The sequence below is a fragment of the Ahaetulla prasina genome, chromosome 1 (assembly GCF_028640845.1).
Source record: "Ahaetulla prasina isolate Xishuangbanna chromosome 1, ASM2864084v1, whole genome shotgun sequence".
NCBI lineage: Eukaryota > Metazoa > Chordata > Lepidosauria > Squamata > Colubridae > Ahaetulla > Ahaetulla prasina.
In genome coordinates, this window is record NC_080539.1 from 67,059,241 (window position 1) to 67,079,171 (window position 19,931).

Below are 19,931 nucleotides of genomic sequence, written 5' to 3' on the forward strand. Positions count from 1 at the left end.
AAACCATGGTTTATAAACCACAGTGGCTGAGTTCATATAAGATCAGCTATTATGGTTCAGCACAATATGTGCGGACTTCATGAAAATTTTTATGGCTTGCACTTAGATGTCCAATAGACAAATTGTGATTTGACAAGTTTGGACAAGTTTGGAGTTACTTAGGTGACCACAGCCTGTTTCAGCTCAACACTATTATCCTTTTGTGCTTCTTACTGTGCTTTTTTCTTATTGCCCAATCTTTCTTGCTCAATGTTCTATCTCCCTTTCCACTGATAAACAGTTTCTTGGGACAAAATTCATACAATAGTGTTTGCTTGCTTTTAACAGACAAGATTTTTCTTACCAGATCCATTTCCGATTTAAGCACGAACCTTGACAGCACACATCCTTGTTCAGCGTCTTCTATGGTTGTTGATTATATGTCTTGAAAACATTTCCAAATTCTGGCCTAGACCTACACCAGGAAAGCTGACTTGTGACTGGAACAAAATGGAATCTTATCAATATACCAAAAAGCCAGTCCTTTTTTTAAAAAAGTATCCATTCTTTGTTTCCTGGCTTTGTGGCCTAACGGCAATGACTTTAAAAAACTATAAATAATGAGCTCAATCCAGTGACTAATTACTGAAAACTCTGTGCATCAGCAGAAGTGGAACCTGTGGTTAACTCAAATACTATCAAATGCCTGAGCTATTCAATAATATCCCTTGGTGTTTTCTATCTTTCTTGCAGAGTCTCTTTGGTTTTCACTCTTTTGACAGTGAAAAGAGCAGCTGCTAGGAAATGAAGCCGTTGGCAAAGAGATTGCTGAGGGGCAACTTCTTCGGTTCACCAGAAAGCAAGGACAGACTAAAGTTCAGTTTTTCCTGCATATGGCTGGTAGCATAATAGCAAAATATGGTATTGACCACCGTGTGGGAAGCTTGTTAACAGTGGAAACTTTAATTGGAAGAGCAGTTGGGCTTTAATTGTGGCTAATTGCACAGAAGCATGGTGAGATGGAGGGTGTTATTGTAGAAAATTATGCCCCAGATAGTGATAATATAATAGCTGCCTTTATTTATCGGGTAGCCAAAATAACCCTGTGACTTAGCCTTCTGCTTTCTCGCCTCAGATTTGCAATCCGATGAATTTTGGAAATACAAAGAGCCATACAGAATAGAATAAACCACCAGCTGCTCCAATCAGCAACTGTTATTTTTTTTTTAACACTGCATTTATTATTTGCTAAAGTTCAGCTTGGCTGTGAATGTAGCGGGAACTGAAATAATTCCCTCTGACTTGTCTTGCTTTTATTCCAGACAGAGAATAGGTCACCCTAACTTCTGATCCTGATACAGACAATCGGGGCCTTTCCCCATTGTGGCTCCTGTGAAAGAGACAAGGATTTGTTCATTTGTTGAAATGATTTTAGAGGGCTTTTCCTCCAAGAAGTGCTTTGAATATTTATCCTTGGGCAATAATTTTATGAAAATGAATTTTCGTAAGAGTCTTATTATTCTAACCAATGATTTGTGATTAAACATTCCACAGAATTGATGTTCAAGTATAGTTACTAGTGCTGTTACAGCACCTTCCTCAGAGAAAACAACATAAAAGTGCTTCTCAGAAAATAAACATGGGTGGAGTCAGATTTCCCCGCCAACTCTGTTTGTTTCCAACCTTTTTTATTTTTAGGGAAAGTTGCCATGCAACTCCAGACACAACTGGATATCATCAGGCTTTTGAAGTTCTGCCATTGTTCTTTTTCAACCTTTTAAGACAATTTTGAGAATCTTTGCTTGTCTATAACAATACTTTGCCAAGTTTGAACTGTTTTGGCATGAAAAGATGCTTACTCAGTATTTGTCCCAGAATAGCTTTTTATCCTATCCAGATCACCAAATGACTACCATTCTGGCTGTGGCTTCTTCATTTCCAGTCACAGGGACAGGAGACCACATTATTGGTAACAGACTGAGTTGATGCAATAATAATATTAACAATAAAACACCCTTAAAATATTGTTGAAATCGTTAATAAAGTTTAGTAAAGAGATATAGAATGGTATCAAACATGCTGGAGGCCTATTTGTGCTTCTTGCTACTTTCATGTAAGAATAGCCTGGAAGGCGAAAGAGTGTGGTATACTTAAATGTATTCGCAGTATATTGTAGGATTCCTATTACCAGAACTAACAGATTGTTTAATAATGAGTGGAAAATCACTTCATCTGCTTTCATTTGCTGACTGCCTTGTTCTATGCATTTGCTGATTGAAAAGCATTTCATAAGCTTTGAAGCATCTGGCTGCTTACTGAGATAAAAAGCATTATTCTCCCCCATTTGCAGAAAGGAAAAATGAGGCATTGAGTGGTACACAGGAATTTCCCCCCCTGAAATATCATTTCCACATAATGAAGGGAAGGTTCCTCTTTGATTCATCAGTGCACAGCCAGCTATGTAACCTCATAATGCAGGATCCCATGGTCTTGTCCTGACTAGTTCTAGACATAACCATATGATATTTTTTTATAAAGACCTTTTCCCTCTCAGTTGAAATGGCTTTTTGATAATGAATGGAAATGTAATTTAAGCAAATTGAGCAAATGTAAACAGGCCTGTACGTGTACAGCTTGTGGTCTTAACATAAGGCAGCAGGAGAAGCAGAGGACCACCCAGGTCAAGGTCTGATCTTCTTTTCAAATCATCCAGTTACCTAATTAAATCCCTTTCTGTTCCTTGTGTTCAGGGGGAGAGGGCCTGCAGCTTTCCTACTTTTCCTCCAGATGGGAATGCATAATTTAATGATGATCCAGCTGTTGGAGACATGTGAATTCTGAGCAGCATCATAAATCAAGACATTGATGAAAATCAGTGTCTAGTCATTTTCTCCCTCAGAGTTTAACAGGAGCCTTGCAGTTCATAATATAGCTCTGGATCCTAGCTTGACTGGGCTCAACACAAAACATGGTTTTCAGAATCAGAAATCCCGGCGGTAAATGCTATAATAAAAGAAAATGTTCATAGGAATAGAAAGAGTGCCCTCTGCTCATTAATGAATCAGTAGAGCTTGTCGTTACATTGTAGAAATAGGAAAAGGGCTAATAGGCTGTGGGCGTAACTTCTCAGAACACCAGGCACTTCTGTTGGACTTTTAAATGTATATATTCTGCTTAATGTAACTGTGACAATCCAAGTCCTAATAGACATCTGCTGTTTCATTGTGGTGTAAAAGATTGTAAAGAAGCATTTGATAATTAGGCGTGTAGGAGCTCTGTCTGCCTACTTTCTTTGCCATATTTGCTATTTAATGACTAATGATGTTCATTTAATCCTTAGAGAAGAGTATTTGAGTTATGGACCAAAGCTTGGGGCACTGAAGATAATGATATGTTAAGGGAGAAGTCCAGGATTTGAATACTTGCAGGCAAACAAGTAATAGTAAAGTCTTGCCACCCCTACTTAACTTACATGCTTGATAATTTACTTAATATCAACTAGAATCTTACGAATTTGTTATTTTCAAATTAAATATCGAAATGAGCAATAGCTAGAAATGGAAAAATCCCAAAGCCCTAAAATTCAAAGGTTGCCTCTTTGTAATTTTAAATGTTTATAAAACTTTAGATGCCCGAGATGGAAAAATTCACCTAACCTGTGCAATCAAAATACAATAATAAATAATTGGCAAACTGCTGCCCTCTGGCTGTCTTAAATATTTCAGGTTTTAGACTGGCAGCTACAAACTGAATGGCACTGCCAAGTGATTTACAACATTTTTGCAAACTTCTATTATACAATTTCCAGTACGGTTTCCTTCCAATCTGCCAATGTGCTAAGCAGAATAGCAGATTTTTTTTTAATGTGATCTGATTGCTTCCAAACCTTACAGCTGAAGATTGATGTTTGCATTATTTACTTTCCTCACCTTAAATACACCTTTATCTATTAGTTTAAAATGGAAATTGTATTGAAAATGTAAAGAGAGCTACAAGAATGTTCTGAGTAGATCTGGTGTAATTAAAAACACTGCAGAAAAGGTCATCAAAAAGGATCAGGATTTCTTTCCTGGCACATCATAATTTAGAATGAAGACTAAACAAATGGTGAATGTTATAAAGAAAAAATGTATAGTTGTAGTCTCCCCTGTATTATAGAATACTAAATAAAATTCTTAATTCATTAGAAAATGTGGTAGCACAAGATGTTTTGGTTTGCCATTGGTTTGGTTGATATCAATACCCATTTAAACAAACATCAATAGCTTAACTACAATAGCCATCAGAACTTGCCTCCAAGATAAAATGTACTACATCCTTCTTCTAAGGCAGCAGAGTTTGAATGACATTCAAGAATACATTGATTATGAGATAAATATCATTATTCTCTCGAAGTGAAAATTAAACTTACAATCATTAAGGTTTCAGACAGTTAAAAATAAAGAACTTCCCCTCCAAAATTACATTTTAATTAAAAAGCTGCATCATTTTTTTCCAAAAATGCATGAAGCAAAATTCATGAAAATCAGCCCAATGTTAAACATTGTCCGTGTGGAAATAGCAAATACCTACATAATTGAAATACTATTGCTTAGTTCCAATCACAGTTCTGATAGTTGGGAAATGACGTACAACAGTTTGCACAACATCAGGCCCACAGATGGTATTTTATGAATAATAGTAGTGTTCCTCTCTGTGTTAACAGAATTATTTTCTGTAGCAGATGATAACTGATCTATTTATTTATTTAATCTATTTATTCAATTTCTATGCTACCTATCAAAGCCCTGTACATTTCATTTTTCTTAAGAAAACATTATTCCACATTCAATTTGGTGCTATATACAAAACATCATGGAGAATAAAATAATTATGCCAGAACTAGGAACTGGGGAATCAGTAATGACCGTTGTACACTGTAAGTAAAAAGAAGGCAATGCTTTGATGAGTGACCCTTTAAATGTACTGCAAGAGAAATGTTGTGGTAACTCTTTAAAAATAACTAGGGCGTATTATTCTGGATGTTAACAACTAGCAGTTAGCATGACAAACTCATTTTATTGCTGTACCTATTTTCAAGTCTGTCCAGAAGTCAGCCTATTGCCTATCTGACTGGTGACCGACTCGATGGACTTTAAAAATATGAATTATTACGGAGATGACAAGAATTAACAAGTTGCAGAACTTTTGGAGCTGTATGTCCAAGGAGGGGAGATTTATACTGATGTTTTTTTATAAAGTAAACCACAAACTAGGTAACTTTCCAAAGTCTCCTAGCTTTTTGATCTTGAATGGTTTTGTGCAATAAGATATTTTCAAATAGGGGGAAAATAATTTATACAGCAGACACTTTATCTGACTTCATCTTTCAAGAATGTATGAGGCTAACACTAAGCACTATTTAATCATGTGCAAATGACCTATCAGGAAATCAGCCAGGAAATGGATATAGATTCCTGAGCACTGATGCAAAGTATTGCATGGGTACACTTTTCTAACAACACAGCAGTTGTTATTTCTGAATTAAATAATCCTTACTGAAGACAGCAAGGGTTACATATGTGATTGCTTAGCTATGGATTTTTAACAAGATTCAAAACAGCAATCTTTCAACCCGAAAGCTTTCTTCACAACATCCAACTGGGTAGGAATGTCAAATAGTAGTCTTTTTCCCAGCTTCTTAGGAGTCGTTTGCCTGTGAAAAAACGCCTTCAAAATTAGAAGAATGTTTTAATTCTCTAGTCACATAACTGAAGCCTTCTTCAATGGACCATTTGCTTAGCAATGCTATTTTTTCTTCCCAGTTTGGAATTATCTGCTTGATAGGACTGCACAAACCTTTCTTGTCTGTATTGCTGTATCATTTAGCCATCCTTCCCAATTATTGCCCACAGTAGTTGTGGTACTTCTCTTTCCAGCATTTCTGACAATGGATCATGCAGACTCGGAATTACAGATGTTGCAGACCAACATTTGAGAACATAATTTCTTTTTTGCGGGGTGGGGAGGCTTACTACGGTACTTCTGCAATCTTTTTCCCCCAAAGGTAATATAAATGTGATACTAGCCTATGTCTTTTTATAATATTAATGACCAGCCAAAAGTCAGCTGGGGTTTTTAAATCAGATCTGGTTTTTAGGCATTATATCTTCTCATTTGCATTACTCATGGAAAACACTATCTCAAAAACCTGATTTGCCATCAGCAGTGATGCGGCCTGTGTCTTGTGCTCATTTTGCTTTGTCATTTCCCGACTAGCTTTTTTGGGAAATTGCCATCATGATAGTGTTTCATGTGCAAAATTATCTTAACTATAGATTCTGTGCAGAACTCTTCTGTTTAAATGCATGTCATAGAAAATCATAGAGGATTTTCTGTTTTATTTTATATGGATATTTTTATATAACTTCTAAGGCATTCCTAAGGTAGCTTTTAAAATATAAAATTTAGTGTCCTATTATGAACGCTTCCTTCTAAATTAATGATTACTATATAAACCACTTCTAATGCATAAACCACTTCTGAAAAATCTTAACAAGGGACTTATCCAGATACTCTGAGAATTGGACACAATTGAATAGATGAAAAAAAAATTGCATAAACACATTCATCATTGTAACATATATTTTTTTTGCAACCTTCTGACAAGCAAAGTCAATGGGGAAGCCAGATCCACTTAACAACAGTGTTACTAAATTACCAGCTGCAGGGATTCACTTAACTGTAGCAAGAAAAGTCATAAAATGGGGCAAAACTCACTTAACTATCTTGCTTAGGAATGGAAATGTTGAGCTCAATTGTGGTCATAAGTCAAGGACTACCTGTATAGCACTACAAACCAGAGGTTTAAAAAAAAAAAGATGATAGTCGAGTAGAATTGAAAGCATATAGAAAGCAAAGAACATGTGTCACACGTATGGGGATCTAATAGCCAAGTAACTGGAGGGCACTAGCTTGAATAAAGCTTGACAACTCCATCCAAAGGAAAATGAGAAGCACAATGTCCATTTCTGGTTGAAATAGACCAGATATATATTTAACTGTGGTGTAAATTTGGCTGAGGAATGAAACAAGTTGAAACAAAACTTGTAGATATTATATCTTGGCCGTTTCATTATATAAAATTATAAATAAAAGATAATGAAAAGGGAAAAAAAGAAAAACTTCAAAATATAAGAACATGGGGTCATAGTGGGCATTTCAGTTTTATTGTAATTCCGTCATATTTTCTAATTTCCTAAAATCTAGCAGTCTATACTCTTATCATTGATCAGAACCTGTCATTACAGTGCTTGGACTGCAAAACATTGATCTAGAATCATTCTGTATGTAGGTAGTCCTACTTCTGAGGAAGTAATGAAGAAATTGTGTACTATATGCAAATCAAACCAATTAATACAGCTTTTTCTGTTATCACAGAAAGACTTACCGTATATACTCGAATATAAGCCGATCCGAGTATAAGCCGAGGTCCCCAATTTTACCCCAAAAACTGGGGTAAACTGGGGACTCGAGTATAAGCCGAGGGTGGGAAATGAGGCACCTACCGGTTGAAACCTCCCTCCCTCAGCTGAGAGATGGATGTGGCTTCTATTAACTATAGAAGTCTGTGGCTCAACTTTACAGAATCCAAAGGATTATCCCAGAGTCTTGTTTGGATAAGTGGAATATTTTCTACCATAAAAACAGGCTACAATAAGTTCATTACATTTAACATTTCCTATGTGCAGCTTTCTTTTCCAACTCTTGAGAGACAAATAGCTTCCGCACACAAAGTGTACAATTTTCAATGCCTGTATAAAAGGTAGAGGGTTTTGTCCTGATTCTGCCTCCCTTTTAATTTTTATGACAACCCCACCCCAGCAGATGGCTACAGAACAATGCTATTTCTACTTTGAAGCAGTATTTGAAACACTTGTTTTAAATTTCAGGTAGCACATTGCTATTACTTAAGCTTCACCAAAACCTAAAGTAGCCATACTTCTGGTTTTATAGTTTTAGCTACATGAAGGATATAGAATACCATGAGTCAGAACTGAAAATGGAAGTATTCTGTGAAAAGGAAACATTCTGGGTGTTGCTGATATTTTGGGGAAATTTTAATTCTAGTAGCCACAGATGGATGTGGCTTCTATTAACTATAGAAGTCTGTGGCTCAACTTTACAGAATCCAAAGGATTATCCCAGAGTCTTGTTTGGATAAGTGGAATATTTTCTACCATAAAAACAGGCTACAATAAGTTCATTACATTTAACATTTCCTATGTGCAGCTTTCTTTTCCAACTCTTGAGAGACAAATAGCTTCCGCACACAAAGTGTACAATTTTCAATGCCTGTATAAAAGGTAGAGGGTTTTGTCCTGATTCTGCCTCCCTTTTAATTTTTATGACAACCCCACCCCAGCAGATGGCTACAGAACAATGCTATTTCTACTTTGAAGCAGTATTTGAAACACTTGTTTTAAATTTCAGGTAGCACATTGCTATTACTTAAGCTGCCTTTTTTTTCCAAACATGAGAGGCAGAAATGGGTTTCACTTGAATAAGATCTAAAACATTTCTTCCAAATCATTTTCAAGCTATGAACAACCCAATAAATACTTGTAGATCCTGAATTCTGCCCCACTATACCTTTTATTTTCTAGGTATTCTCTTGCCAACTAATCCTTTTTTTATAAAATAGTTTCCAAAACGTAGAACAAAAGCCATTCTAAATTAGGGATGGAGAAACATCCCCTGCCCTTGTATGTCTGCATCCGTTGGGAACCAGAGTTAGCAAAAGTTGAGTCACCTTTAAACACAAGTCTATTATCAGTTATGTCCATTTCATTCACATTCATCCATGCATTTAAGACTTGAGAATTCAATGCATTTTCATGAAAACACAGGGTGGTAATTTTTAAAGTATGTGGTTTACAGGATTTTCTATTTACCATTTGTAGTATTTCATTTTTCCCCTTTTGTTTTCTTCTAGGGAGCTGGTGACAGTTTTGTTGGAGCACTAGCGTTCTACCTGGCTCACTACCCCGATCTACCTCTACATGAAATGCTGAGGAGAAGTAACTTCATAGCATCCATTAGCACTCAAACAACCGGGACACAGACTTCCTACCCTTACAGAAAGGATCTGCCACAAATCCTATTTTAAGCTGTGTAACACATTTGATTTTTCTCTGCTCAAACTTTTTAAACAAATGCCAACTACATTGATGCCAAAATGAAGATGCTATAAATTGCATATTGTTGCTTAGCCTTATCCTGAATGAGGTGCACATGGTAGGTGTCACACACTGCAATTCCAGTTTAGGATACAGCATTTCAGCTTTACGGTGAAATTATTTCCATGTCTTAGTCACTTAAGCAAGGACCCTTTTATTACTGTATGTTTTAAAATTGTGATCCTACTCTGAAAATAAATTTTTTTGTGCAATTTGGAAAACCTTTTGTTTGCACTGAATGAAACAGGATGATCAAAGCAGAAAGAACTGTTTAATATATTGAGGCATAGCATACACAAAAAGGCAAGGCTCACTTTTGTGGTAATGCAGTTGCCATGACTCAACTTCCAGATATAGCTGTAGAAGTTGTCACCTTTAAACACAAGTCTATTATCAGTTATGTCCATTTCATTCACATTCATCCATGCTTTTAAGACTTGAGAATTCAATACATTTTCATGAAAACACAGGGTGGTAATTTTTAAAGTATGTGGTTTACAGGATTTTCTATTTACCATTTGTAGTATTTCATTTTTCCTCTTGTTTTCTTCTAGGGAGCTGGTGACAGTTTTGTTGGAGCACTAGCGTTCTACCTGGCTCACTACCCCGATCTACCTCTACATGAAATGCTGAGGAGAAGTAACTTCATAGCATCCATTAGCACTCAAACAACCGGGACACAGACTTCCTACCCTTACAGAAAGGATCTGCCACAAATCCTATTTTAAGCTGTGTAACACATTTGATTTTTCTCTGCTCAAACTTTTTAAACAAATGCCAACTACATTGATGCCAAAATGAAGATGCTATAAATTGCATATTGTTACTTAGCCTTATCCTGAATGAGGTGCACATGGTAGGTGTCACACACTGCAATTCCAGTTTAGGATACAGCATTTCAGCTTTACGGTGAAATTATTTCCATGTCTTAGTCACTTAAGCAAGGACCCTTTTATTACTGTATGTTTTAAAATTGTGATCCTACTCTGAAAATAAATTTTTTTGTGCAATTTGGAAAACCTTTTGTTTGCACTGAATGAAACAGGATGATCAAAGCAGAAAGAACTGTTTAATATATTGAGGCATAGCATACACAAAAAGGCAAGGCTCACTTTTGTGGTAATGCAGTTGCCATGACTCAACTTCCAGATATAGCTGTAGAAGTTGTAACTTTTAAAAACTAGAATTTGAAATTTCTCTGACATGGTCCCTATATTATTGGAACAACTTTTTCCTGAATAAAAGACATATACCAGAAGACGTTCACTTACGTTTGTTTAGAATGCTTCTATACTGCTTCACTCACTCACTCCAAGCAGTTCACAGCATATATGCAATACACTATAAACATATAAACTTTACAACACTCAAAAACTATCGTATGATGGAGCCAGCAATCACAATAGGACTAATCTTAATCCAAGCTCCCACAATCACAAGTAAAACCATCACATACTCAATTCCAAGTACTCTGGAAAAGCCAAGTTTCACAAGCTTCCTAAATATTAAGAGCAAGATGCATGTGTTAATTCTGGTTAGATATATTCCAGAGGAAAACAGTTCCTGCAGAAAATGCACACCTCATTCTGCTGGCATATTTTGGGTGGGTAGATTCTAATTGGAGAATAGAATCCAAATATTCTGTTAGATACCTGGCTTCTACTAAGCATTGTGATACTACTTTAAAAGCAATGACCAGCATCTTGAAATGCAGAGTAACAAGAGTTGGAAGGGGCCTTGGATATCTTCTAGTCCAACCCCCTGCTTATGCATGGAATGGGGAATTTGACAGACAGCTCTCTTTATATTTGAAATGAAATCATGGTATGAATTTTTAAAAACTGTTCATTTCAGTTTGTGGTATGGATGTTTATGGGATGTGGTCTTTGGGGGGTGGGGTGTACAACAAAGTATCTTTGCAGTGGTACAGAATTCTAATAGAGTATAATAAATTAAATAAAACCCAAAACACCCGTCAACCGTAGCTACTAAATAAAATTCCTTAAAAAGCAATATAAGTCCCACTGCCTGCCTGTATACCTGAGACAGCCAATAAAGCTAGGCAGATTATTCCATTGTTCAGTTTTGTACCTACATGGAATGAATCTTAGGAGAGAATAAGCTTCCGTAAACCTGTTTCTCCCAGATGTATCTGAACCATTTGCTGCAATCTATAGTTTGAGTGCAAAAAACTGAGGAAGCCTCTTGTATGTGGTTTCACCTCTCGGGTTGAAATGAAACACATGCAGTAGATTCAGAGTTTTAATTCACAAGTATAAAAACAAAGTTATTGATGAAAATCCATATTCTAAATATCTTTCAGTGATGTTTTCATTTACAATTGACTTTGACCATCTCAGTTCGTTTTCTCTCTTCAGCATTGCCACCTTCGTATTTCCTTGTATACGTCTTCACAAATCTTCTTAGCCAAGCATCAGTTACACAGAACAGATCTTTTTTTGTTCTTTGAAGAGGACTTTCTGTTTGACTATGAAAAGACAAGTAAAAAGGAAATCCCTAAAATTATGGCAACTTGCATGTTTACATAAATACAATTAAATCAATGATTGGCTCAATTGCATGCCCTTTATCACATGAAGATAGATATGAATGTAATGTACAGCAAATAAGTTGAAGGCCACCTAGTCTATATCATTTGGGGTGCTTTACAAATACTGTAAAATAAGTAAAGAAAACTTTACTTATTTTTACTTAAAAGAGTTATGGTTTGAAACCTAAATGGTAAGAAACAAATAGAATATCTATATGTATGTAATTACCTACAAGTTTCAATGATTTAACACCAAAAATTAAAAATATTGAGATCAGTAATTGTACATTTTTCCTGAATAATTTTTCTTCCTATTTTTCTTACAGTTCCAATCTAATTTATATCAGTGATGTAACTTCTAAAATAATTCATCTAAAGCAAAGTATATGAAGTTCCTTCCAGTTTAAATCAAGATATTGTTTCTTGTTTGGATCATTTGATCAAAAACATCAAAAGTTTTGGGAAGGACTCTTGAACAATTTATTTAGGAACTGATCTGTATCATCAGGGCTGCTCATTTTAAACAGATCTAAATTGGACTGCAGCTATACTGACGTATAATCACAATGTTTAGGAATAAATCCCTGTTGAGAAAATACGATCCTTAAATTAAAAATGGGACATAAACTTCCCCCAGGGATGTAGGCACCCAGTACAAATATTTGTAGAGAAAGGACCTTGCCAAGCAGGAATTCAAATAGCTGTAATGGGCTGTAAGAGTAACCTTAAAGAACAGGAGGAAGAGCTGCAACCAAGATATTGAGCAGTCTAAAGAAATTTCAGTCCAAGACAGAATTATAATTTGAGAAAGCATCTCAGGCTTGACCCTTCCCAGTTCTCTTGTAGATAAAGAGGGAGGAGAAGCACATTTAGACTTGCAAGATTTTTATACTAAAATTGTATTAGCATTCATGTTGGTTTCCTATTCTAGCTTGAAGGGCTGAAACAGCATACCAATATAAGCTCCAAGACTTGTTTCTGTAGGCATTTGTACCGGATTTGCTGAACATCACACACCTTACGGAGGGGATGCTATTTAGGGAGCCAGCTCTTTTAAGAAATGTTTAGTACAACAGGCATTATTGGGGGAACCTTCTCACATGTATAGAATACATATAGCTACCAAGGTAATACAGGCCATCACACTGCTGAAATTACATTGTACAACCAAAAGAACCACAAGCTTTGACACCGACATTCAGTTTCAAGTATTTATGGCAGAACTAATTTTCTTTCCAATTGAGAAAATCCACCTTAAACCTTTCTGTGTCTCAATATCTTTGCAAAATTATTTCTATCTTGGAAGATTACTCCCAGCACATCCCACATTACTTATTTCAGCCTTTATCTTTTATTCAATCTTGACCAGTGCTTCTATTTAACACCAAAATTAAAAATATTGAGATCAGTAATTGTACATTTTTCCTGAATAATTTTTCTTCCTATTTTTCTTACAGTTCCAATCTAATTTATATCAGTGATGTAACTTCTAAAATAATTCATCTAAAGCAAACTATATGAAGTTCCTTCCAGTTTAAATCAAGATATTGTTTCTTGTTTGGATCATTTGATCAAAAACATCAAAAGTTTTGGGAAGGACTCTTGAACAATTTATTTAGGAACTGATCTGTATCATCAGGGCTGCTCATTTTAAACAGATCTAAATTGGACTGCAGCTATACTGACGTATAATCACAATGTTTAGGAATAAATCCCTGTTGAGAAAATACGATCCTTAAATTAAAAATGGGACATAAACTTCCCCCAGGGATGTAGGCACCCAGTACAAATATTTGTAGAGAAAGGACCTTGCCAAGCAGGAATTCAAATAGCTGTAATGGGCTGTAAGAGTAACCTTAAAGAACAGGAGGAAGAGCTGCAACCAAGATATTGAGCAGTCTAAAGAAATTTCAGTCCAAGACAGAATTATAATTTGAGAAAGCATCTCAGGCTTGACCCTTCCCAGTTCTCTTGTAGATAAAGAGGGAGGAGAAGCACATTTAGACTTGCAAGATTTTTATACTAAAATTGTATTAGCATTCATGTTGGTTTCCTATTCTAGCTTGAAGGGCTGAAACAGCATACCAATATAAGCTCCAAGACTTGTTTCTGTAGGCATTTGTACCGGATTTGCTGAACATCACACACCTTACGGAGGGGATGCTATTTAGGGAGCCAGCTCTTTTAAGAAATGTTTAGTACAACAGGCATTATTGGGGGAACCTTCTCACATGTATAGAATACATATAGCTACCAAGGTAATACAGGCCATCACACTGCTGAAATTACATTGTACAACCAAAAGAACCACAAGCTTTGACACCGACATTCAGTTTCAAGTATTTATGGCAGAACTAATTTTCTTTCCAATTGAGAAAATCCACCTTAAACCTTTCTGTGTCTCAATATCTTTGCAAAATTATTTCTATCTTGGAAGATTACTCCCAGCACATCCCCACATTACTTATTTCAGCCTTTATCTTTTTATTCAATCTTGACCAGTGCTTCTATTTAACAACAAATGTATTACATTAGCAGGCCTCAGTTTTATCCATTTATCCTTTGGTACACTGTAGTATGTACCAAAGTCTGATATTTTTCATAATGTTTCGGAGATTTTTAAGATTTCAGTACCTTGAATATTCCTACTCAAACCATTTGAATACTATAAGTATTGGTATGTTACACCAGAGGTTTCAACATATATTTTGGTTGTATTCAAAAATACACTGCAAATATAAAAAAATATTCTTCTCATTTATAAACCCCAACAAAACATTCTTCAATTTCTTACCAAAGCGATCATATCTTAGCATTACCAGCTTGTCTTGAAGCCGGAGTCTTTTTACATTAAAAGAACAGCCTGTTCCTGCTTCACTGACCATTCTCACAAGTATATACCTAGAATAATAACATCAAAAACACCTTTTTATTTGGCTAGCTATGATTATTTTCTGTAGTTCATTTTTGACTTTGTGGTGCATGCATGATTGTCTGTTAACATATTTAACTTAAATCTTCTCAATTTTCCTTAATTTTAGATTAAGGGTTTTTTAATAAGATAATTACTTACAATGAGAAGCCCTAAAAGCAAGGCTTTATTGAGAAAGCTATCTCTTTCTCCTCTTATAGCCCTGTATGTCCCATCAACTCTCCATCCCATGGTGAGAGGTGCATGATTGTGTGCTACAAAGAGTAGTATGGCATATAGATTTAATAAAATATTATAATCACCCATATTGAAATCAAGAAAGTAATTCTCTAAAGAGAACTGAATTGGCCACATTCTATATGATACTGAATTAGCTCTTAACATAGAAAAATTAAACGTATAACAGACATAACTGAACATGTTGGTTTCAACTCCTAAATTCTGCAACTTCTGGCACTACATCAACCTGAGAGATTAAAGGAAAAGCTGTGTTCGCTTAATATTTACTTAATTGAACAGCTCTTTTTCAGAAATTTCACACTGATTTCTTAATAATTATTTTTGGTACAAAAGGCAATCCATTACAGAAAGAACCCAACTGCCATTAATAGCAGCAGTTATCTGAACTGTACAGTTTTAGAGTAGTAAGTGCAATTCAAATGTTTACTTACTTTGATTTGGCTTTCTTGGCCACTGGCATTGCAAAACAAAAAAGAAAAAAAATTTAAAATATTTTAATTTATTTACCAATACACCAGATTAGTCCTGCCATATAATTTATTTTATTTTGTTAAACTAACTAATAACCTATCAGCAATTTACAAAAAAACAAAATATTAAAAAAACCTTATTAGCTAGGCAGCAACACAGAGGTCAGTCAAAAACTAATAATTGAAATTAAATCAGTTAAAAAGACTGGGAGAACAGAAATATTTCTACCTGGCACTAAAGCGCAACCAACATGGGTGTCAGACAAGCCTCTCCAGAGAGGGGTTTTCATAAAGGGGTACCACCACAGAAAAGGCTCTTCCATATAGAGACCTACATCATCTCCTTTGGTGACAAGACCTAGTGAGAGGGGGTCTCATTAAATGATCTTAACAGTCCAGGTAAGTACATATAGGAGAAGGTGCTCACATTCGGGTAATCTAGTACTAAGCTGTTTACGACTTTGAAGATCAAAACCAATATTTTTAATTGGGTCTGAAAATGAACTGGCAGCCAATCTAGATGGTGAAGAACAGACATGTTTGTACCAACTATCTCAGTGACCAATCTAGCCTAGTAAGCAGTCTATTTTGAATTAACTAGTTTTCAGGCTGTTTTCAAAGGCAGTCCCACATACAACAAATTGCAAATCCAACTGTGGAAATGAAATGAGCAGCATTTAAAACCATTTAAATAACATCAAGGAAAACTCATGACTCACATTTTTAACATTCTTTTCTAATGCAAATTTAAGGATTCCGGACTAGATAGAGTTTATTTACTTAGCTTGTATGCCATCTATTCCCAATGGCTCTTGATGGCTAACAACTATATATAGTATATTGCAGGGGTGTCCAAACTTGGCAATTTTAAGACTTGTGGACTTAAACTTAAGCAAAGCTGGCTGAGGAATTGTGGGAGTTTAAGTCCACAAGTCTTAAAGTTGCCAAGGTTGGACACCCCTGCTAATAGTCACTATATATAGTCATTATATATAGTATATACATTTTTTGTGACTCCTGGCTGCTATCAATAATTCCTAAACAGATTCCAAAATAGAATATTTGCAAATCCTCTATCCTATACACTTCAACAGAAGGGTAACACCCGCTTAGGTCCCAACTCTGAAACAATATCATTTTATGAGACCCAGGAAGCATACTTTTTTGTGGTGGCATTTGCCTTCTGCAAAAATCTCCCCCCAATTTATAGCTGACTCAAACCTTGCAAGCCGTGAAGACCTGGCTTTTTCTTCAGGCATTTGGATTAGAATGAGTAGGGTTCCCATCCAGTGACTTGCAATAAACTTGAGGCCCTGATTATTAATAGTTATCTGTTTTCTGTTATCATTATATTTTGCTTTTAGCACTGTTTTTTGTATGCTGCCTAGAGTTACAGTTCTTAACAATCCAAGGTGATGTATACTTTTTAAAGCTGCTGGCAGCTGCAGTTCAGTAATATCGAAACAGCTACAACTCCTCCCTCCCTATCTAACTTTGCTCAATGGTCAATATCTTAATATCTTATCTTTAATTTATGTATCATCAAACCATGGTTTATTAGTTTCATTCGTTAAAGCTTTCCAGATTTGTAAAACTGAATCTGAGACATTGCTTTTAATGCAGCAACTCTGTACTATTCATTAAAGCTGGAATTGAGGAAATTTGCATGGACAGGTATGTTGCAGTTATCACAACTCCTTTTTCCAAGACTGTGCTAAGGTTGCATAGGACAGCCCTTTGATTCTAGAAAAAGATGTAGCTGTATTAAACAGATGCAAACAGATTCTAGTATGAGCCGCCCACATTTTCTAAAAGCACCCTTTCCCTCCACAAATTATTCTCCACTTTTTCAGTCTTATCCCTACTTGAGTTATAAACCCCGACAAATCTGTTTCAGGAATGCAGGGGAAACAACCCCCTTTACTCTACATTCTGTGCAGAAAGGACGATTAATGTACAGGTAGACCTCAACTTACGACCGCAATGGAGCCCAACATTTCTGTTGCTAAGTGAGACATTTGTTAAGTCAATTGTGCCCCGTTTTACGACCTTCCTTGGCACAATTGGTTAAGTGATTCACTGCAGTTGGTATGTTAGTAACCTGGTTGTTAAGCGACTCTGGCTTTCCCCATTGACTTTGCTTGTCAGGTCGCAAAAGTTGATCACATGACCTTGGGACACAGCACCGGTGATAAATGTGAACCGGTTGCCACACAAGCATCTGAATTTTGCTCGCATGATTATGGGAATGCTGCAATGGTCATTAAGTGTGTAAAAACGGTGCTGAGTCAATTTTTTCAGCGCGGGTGTAACTTTGAGCAGTGACTAAAGGAACGATTGTAAGTCAAGGACTACCTGTATATATAAAATCTCTACTTGATTCCCAAATGATGGATAAGGTTGGCATAACCGTAATGTAGGGCCGTGAATCATTAGTGCAGGTGTGTCTAATCTTGGCAACTTTAAGACTTGTGGACTTCAACTCCCAGAATTCCTCAGCCAGCAAAGCAAAAGCCAGCAAAGCAAAGCTGGCTGAGGAATTCTGGGAGTTGAAGTCCACAAGTCTTAAAGTGGCCAAGTTTGGAGACCCCTGCACTAGAGGGCCGACCTTTCAGAAACCAGGTAGACGGGAAGGTATTAGAAACGGGACCTTCGCCCTGCAGCCACTCCCGTCAGCGCTAAGGGGAGCGTGGACCCACTGCCGCTTCTCGCGAGCCTTAAGGAGAAGCATCTTAAACGGCTTATTCCAAGGAGTAACCTCGGATTTCTGAGCCGTGTTCCCGGGGAACCGGGCAAAGGCTTCGTACCAAGGGAGGCTTGGTACTGCTGCGCCCGCACCACACGAAACTTCCCCAAGGGGGGAAACTCTCAGTCAACTCACAATTGACCACCGTCAGAAACATGATGACGACGATTCCGGCAACTAAATACACTCAACTCCAAGTAACCACCGAGCCATAAATACTTCCGGAGCGTCCGGTGGTTTTGTTTTGTTTTTTTTTACTTCCGCCTCGCTAAAGCCCGCCTCATGCAATCTGAGAAACTGGGCATTTATTGTAGAGCTCCTCCTCTTTTTTCCTGAATCTGCAGGCTCCTCCCTCTCTGGTTGCTCTGACAACTGCTGCTGCTCTCCGTTCGTTCGGCAGCGTGAATTAACCCTTTAGCCGCCGGGGATCATAGTGACTTCTTGTGCTTCGTTTTGCTACTAGATACTAATAGGAGGCTGCTGAAATAAAACACCAGGCAGAAGACTCCAGCCAGAAACTACGTTACTTGCCTAGTGTTGGAGGACCTGCAGGAATACAAATCCTTTTTCAAATGTTTCCCAAGATTGTCATCGGACCATGTTTCACACTTACCCATATGTAATAAATATGTATCTTTATCCAGATTAGGGATTACCCAGTTTCCTAGATTCCTGCCACATAGTGACCACAGTGACTTTATGCAAATCTAAAATACTATTTGCTAGCCTGAAGTTCAATATATTAGGCAAACCTTACCATTCATTTCTATTTAGATAGATAGATAGATAGATAGAATTTTATTGGCCAAGTGTGATTGGACACACAAGGAATTTAAAGGTAAAGGTAAAGATTCCCCTCTCACATATTTATTTATATTTATTTATTTATTTATTTATTTATTTATTTATTTATGTCTAGTATATATTAAATAATATATATAAGTATAAGCCTGAATTGAATATATAAAATGAATACAATTCAAGAGAACATTAGGACAGGGACAGTAGGTAGGCACGCTGGTGCTCTTATGCACGCCCCTTATAGACCTCTTAGGAATGGGGTGAGGTCAATAGTAGATAGTCTTTGGTTAAAGATTTTGGGATTTTGGGATGAGACCACAGAATCTGGTAGTGCATTCCAGGCATTAACAACTCTGTTACTGAAGTCATATTTTCTGCAATCAAGATTGGAGCGGTTCACATTAACCTTAAATCTATTGGGTGCTCGTGACTTGTGGTTGAAGCTGAAGTAGTCATTGACAGGAAGGACATTGTAGCAGATGATTTTATGAGCTATGCTCAGGTCATACCGAAGACGGCCTAGTTCTAAATTTTCTAAAATATGTGCTAGTCGTTCCCAACTCATTTCTAGTTATATTGTCCCAAAGGTGCTAAACTGAACTGAAGAAGCTTGGGTGAGAAGCAAAACATTTTCTAAGAAAAAAACCAATAAAGTCCAGTTGATTTTTGGAAAAGTACCTTTGAGACAACCATAACCTGGATGACTGAGAATCTCCATAGGCATTATATTTATATTGACTTCTAACTATTACAAGAGAGGAACCTATCCATTACCGAATTCTTCTTTATGGTTCATTAGGAACAATGCTATGGGTTGCAGGTCCTTTCTGTTTCATTATTGTTTTAGTCTGCTTCATCCTTCTTTATATTTTTGTAAACAGTATCTGATTTGTTGAAATGGATCCTAGATATTTCCATAGAACGAATAAATAATGTTAATTAGTCTGTTGCACCCTTTAGAGCTGCAGCCTATCAAACTTCTCAGGCATGAATG

The 19,931-nt window shown here is 36.4% G+C and overlaps 2 protein-coding genes across 2 annotated transcripts in view; one reads left to right on the plus strand and one right to left on the minus strand.

The window, feature by feature from the left end:
- Positions 1-9,548, plus strand: part of RBKS (ribokinase) — a 51,357-nt gene extending 41,809 nt beyond the window's left edge. Inside the window, exon 8 of the mRNA XM_058163275.1 lies at positions 8,954-9,548. Coding sequence (XP_058019258.1) covers positions 8,954-9,127 — 174 coding nt within the window. The 3' untranslated portion in view covers positions 9,128-9,548. The remainder of the gene's footprint in view (positions 1-8,953) is intronic.
- A 1,897-nt stretch (positions 9,549-11,445) lies between these two features.
- On the minus strand, positions 11,446-18,410 carry MRPL33 (mitochondrial ribosomal protein L33). The gene is made up of 4 exons (XM_058163642.1): positions 18,272-18,410; positions 15,352-15,373; positions 14,543-14,649; positions 11,446-11,685 (listed from the first exon to the last, which is right to left on the minus strand). Exons 1-4 carry the CDS (start codon positions 18,291-18,293, stop codon positions 11,636-11,638), a joined length of 201 nt encoding a protein of 66 aa, XP_058019625.1. The 5' UTR covers positions 18,294-18,410; the 3' UTR covers positions 11,446-11,635.
- Between the last annotated feature and the right edge of the window lie 1,521 nt (positions 18,411-19,931).

What these genes read in the sequence shown, in the direction of transcription:
- MRPL33 (XM_058163642.1), bottom strand. Translation starts at nt 18,293, where the DNA reads ATGTTTCTGACGGTGGTCAATT. An exon ending in GTTTCTGACGGTGGTCAATT is followed by an intron (nt 15,374 to 18,271) that starts GTGAGTTGACTG and finishes TTGCAATGCCAG; the next exon opens with TGGCCAAGAAAGCCAAATCA. An exon ending in GCTAAGATATGATCGCTTTG is followed by an intron (nt 11,686 to 14,542) that starts GTAAGAAATTGA and finishes GTCTTTTCATAG; the next exon opens with TCAAACAGAAAGTCCTCTTC.